This window comes from Haematobia irritans, chromosome 3 (genome assembly GCF_050003625.1).
Source record: "Haematobia irritans isolate KBUSLIRL chromosome 3, ASM5000362v1, whole genome shotgun sequence".
NCBI lineage: Eukaryota > Metazoa > Arthropoda > Insecta > Diptera > Muscidae > Haematobia > Haematobia irritans.
This window is the reverse complement of record NC_134399.1, coordinates 191813232-191817546: the sequence shown is the minus strand read 5'-3', so window position 1 is coordinate 191817546 and position 4315 is coordinate 191813232. Positions and strand designations below refer to the sequence as shown.

At 36.2% G+C, this 4315-nt stretch overlaps 1 protein-coding gene across 1 annotated transcript; it reads left to right on the top strand.

The window, feature by feature from the left end:
* The first annotated feature begins 2999 nt into the window (after positions 1-2999).
* LOC142230538 (uncharacterized) lies at positions 3000-3984 on the top strand. The gene is made up of 3 exons (XM_075301183.1): positions 3000-3253; positions 3334-3501; positions 3784-3984. Exons 1-3 carry the CDS (start codon positions 3002-3004, stop codon positions 3952-3954), a joined length of 591 nt encoding a protein of 196 aa, XP_075157298.1. The 5' UTR covers positions 3000-3001; the 3' UTR covers positions 3955-3984.
* The last annotated feature ends 331 nt before the right edge of the window (positions 3985-4315 follow it).

Here is a 4315-nt window from a genome sequence, read left to right as displayed (position 1 = left end):
ATGTTCGCCACACGTTTTTATGGACCTAAAATACTTCTGGCATTTGAATTTAATGCAAATCGGATAAAAACTGCGATTTCTAGAAGCCAAAGAAGTCACATCGGGAGATCGGTCTATATAGCAGCTGTACGAAAACGTGGACATATACACACCATTTTTGGTATACCTTTGGATTTCCAATTTCAGGCAAATTGGATAAAAATTGGAATTTCTACAAGCCCCAAGAAGTCATGTCGGCAGTTCGGTCTATATGGCGGCTCGACCAAAACATGTTCCGATACATGTACCGCTACATACACCGAAAAATCAAAGATTTTGTCTTTACACTAATGATTTTGGTATTGATTACGAGCCAAAGAAGCGGAGAATTCAAGTAAGGATACTTTTGCGAAGCCATTCTCTTTCAAATTTAAGTTTTTCGTATACCGAAAAAAGTGAACTTTTTTATAGGAAGAATGAACTACCTCGCACGAAAATTGAACTAAATTTTACTCCACATTTTGAGATTTCCACAAAGCGTTGTTAAAACCAGGAAAATTTAATGCCCTGTTGTGCTTTTAAAGTGCAGTTCACGAAATTACATCCTCTCATAGAAGAAACAAGTATTTATGGCCGTAAGTTCTGCCTGGCCGAATCTTATGTACCCTCCACCATGGATAGCGTAAAAACTTCTACGAAAGACTGTCATCAACAATCGAATTACTTGGGTTGTGATATCTTAAATCGATTTCCAAATTGTCAATTAGTCCATATGTGGTATATATTAGACAAAAAAGGTAAGTCTACAAATAATTACGAATCGATATGGACTTTTGCACGGTACGTAGGGAGCCAGAATTGAAATGTGGGTGTCGCTTATATGGGGCCTATATAAAATTACGAACTTGATATGGACCAATTTTTGTGTGATTGGGGATCGATTTATCTGAGAGCTATATATAACTATAGACCGATATGGCCCTAGTTAGGCATGGTTGTTAACGGCCATATACTACCACAATGTACCAAATTTCAACTGACTCGGATGAAATTTGCTCCTCCAAGAGGCTCCAAAACCAAATCTCGGGATCGGTTTATATGGGGACCATATATGATTATGGACTGATATGAACCACTTTTGGCACGGTTGTTAAATATCATATACGACCACCACGTACCAAATTTCAACCAGATCGGATGAATTTTGCTTCTCCAAAAGGCACCGGAGGTCAAATCTGGGGATCGGCTTATATGGGGGTTATATATAATTATGGACTGATATGAACCAATTCCTGCACGTACCAAATTTCAACCGAATCTGATGAATTTTGCTCTTCCAAGGGAATCCGGAGGTCTAATCTGGGGATCGCTTTATATGGGGGCCGATGTGTACCAATTTTTGCATGGTCATTAGAGACCATATAATAACACCATGTACAAAATTTCAACCGGTTCGGATGAAATTTCCTTCTCTTAGAGGCTCTGCAAGCCAAATCTTGGGATCGGTTTATATGGGGGCTATACATAATTATGGGCCGATATGGACCAATTTTTGCATGGTTGTTAGAGACCATATACTAACACCACGTACCAAATTTCAGCCGGATCGGATGAGATTTTTTTCTCTTAGAGGATCCGCAAGCCAAATCTGGGGATCGGTTTATATGGGGGCTATATATAATTATTGACCGATGTGGACCAATTTTTGCACGGTTTTTAGAGACCATATACTAACACCATGTACCAAATTTCAGACGGATCGGATGAAATTTCCTTCTCTTAGAGGCTCTACAAGCCAAATCTTGGGATCGGTTTATATGGGGGCTATACATAATTATGGGCCGATATGGACCAATTTTTGCACGGTTGTTAGAGACCATATACTAACACCACGTACCAAATTTCAGCCGGATCGGATGAGATTTTTTTCTCTTAGAGAATCCGCAAGCCAAATCTGGGGATCTGTTTATATGGGGGCTATAAATAATTATGGGTCGATATGGACCAATTTTTGCATGGTTGTTATATACCATATACTAACATCACGTAGCCACCGTGGTGCAATGGTTAGCATGCCCGCCTTGCATACACAAGGTTGTGGGTTCGATTCCTACTTCGACCGAACACCAAAAAGTTTTTCAGCGGTGGATTATCCCACCTCAGTAATGCTGGTGACATTTCTGAGGGTTTTAAAGCTTCTCTAAGTGGTTTCACTGCAATGTGGAACGCCGTTCGGACTCGGCTATAAAAAGGAGGTCCCTTGTCATTGAGCTTAACATGGAATCGGGCAGCACTCAGTGAAAAGAGAGAAGTTCACCAATGTGGTATCACAATGGACTGAATAGTCTAAGTGAGCCTGATACATCAGACTGCCACCTAACCTAACATCACGTACCAAATTTCAGCCAGATCGGAGGAAATATGCTTAAGTCAGAGGTTCCGCAAAGCAAATCTGGGGGATCCTTTATATGGGGGCTATACGTAAAAGTGGACCGATATGGCCCATTTTCAATATGTCTGACCTACATAAATAACAACTACTTGTGCCAAGTTTCAAGTCGGTAGCTTGTTCCGTTCGGAAGTTAGCGTGATTTCAACAGACGGACGGACGGACATGTTTAGATCGACTCAGAATTTCACCACGACCCAGAATATATATAGTTTATGGAGTCTTAGAGCCCATAAACACATTCATGTGTGATCGTAGAGCAATATTTTGATGTGTTACAAACGGAATGACAATGTTAATATAACCCCCATCCTATGGTGGAGGGTATAAAATTTTTATAAATGCTTTATATCAATGTTATCTTCTTTATTGAATAAGTGAAATTATACAATAATTGCAGTCGTTACAAATAGTTTGATTTAATTGATAAACTCTACAATTGCCAATTAATAAAAGTATTATGTTATTGTTTGTTGGATGCTAAAAAAAAAGTCAAGCTTTATTAAATCCATATAAAAAGAATTAAATATTCGATATATGATCATAAATTATTTAACCTTTGGTCATTCAATAATGTTATCCGTTCGGGAATATTCACTGGTCATCTTCTTTATACATTTAATCATAACAGTGGTGGTAAATGGAACAATTTACGACTTTTTCTTTTCCAGTGAGGATATATTTGAAAATTGTCGTGGAGAGAAGAGCATGCATGACATGCTTGATCTAAGTAATTTAAACATGGAATATTCCGACGGAATCATACATGTCAGCGGCAACATGACCAATATCCTTCCAGATACTCAGCCTTCAGATCGTGTTGAAGTAAGTTTCTCTGATCTAATCTGAATATCTGATCTCTGATTTGAATATCTAAGATTATTATAATGTTCTCGAATCTCTAGCTATCTCTTGAACTATTCAAATTTGCTAATGGCAATTGGCAAATAACACCATACGTTTTTGTATCAAGTGACTTCTGTACATTCATGTTTGATCGCAAATCTCCCCTCTATACGAAATGGTTTATACATGCTCCCCCACAGGATCAGAAATGTTTCAACAAATTTGGTGTAAGTTATATTGGTTTTTTTTTTCTTTAAATATAGATATATATTACTCACGACAAACTTTTCAACTGAATGATAAGAGACCTACGAGCGCCAACTGTGGGTTTAAAGTCGTATCCCTTAACTATAAGAACAAAACAACTTCATTGAAGAGTTTATCGTCGTTTGGACAAGGAAAACCAACTTTTTATCAAAAAAATCATCTTCTATGATCAGAAAAATTCGCATCGTAACATCGTTGCAAGAAACTCCATCACCATTTCAATTTTTTATATTTTGTTTCAGCATATCTATCACTTTGAACCATTTACTTTGGAGGCATTCATGGATTTCACAACAAATGTGGAAGGACGCTATAAGGTGGTGATCTATATTCGATTTTTTTCTACAAAGTGTATTGGTTGTAGGCAAACAATTTGTACTATTATATATGGTGAAGTGGTTAAAAAATTATAATAATAAAATTATTTGAGTTGTTATGAAATATTTTACTCGTATTTTTAATTTCGAAATTGTTTCTCGAAGCACATGAATTTCTTAAGATGGAAACTTTTTACAAAAAAAAAAAAAAAATAAATAAATAAATAAATTAATAATATGTCTACTCAGTCTGCTCCTGCGGGGATAACCCTGCAGGAAGTTAAAGCTGCAAATCCATAGATAAATATTATTTTACTGAACAAAATATTTACATGTTATTACATGTAACCTACATGATAGGAAGTGCAATTAATAAAATATTAAGGACTAATTTGTTTAAAATAATAAAATTTTAATTGAAATAAAGTTTATAATCTGTGTTTAAATTTTTTTATTA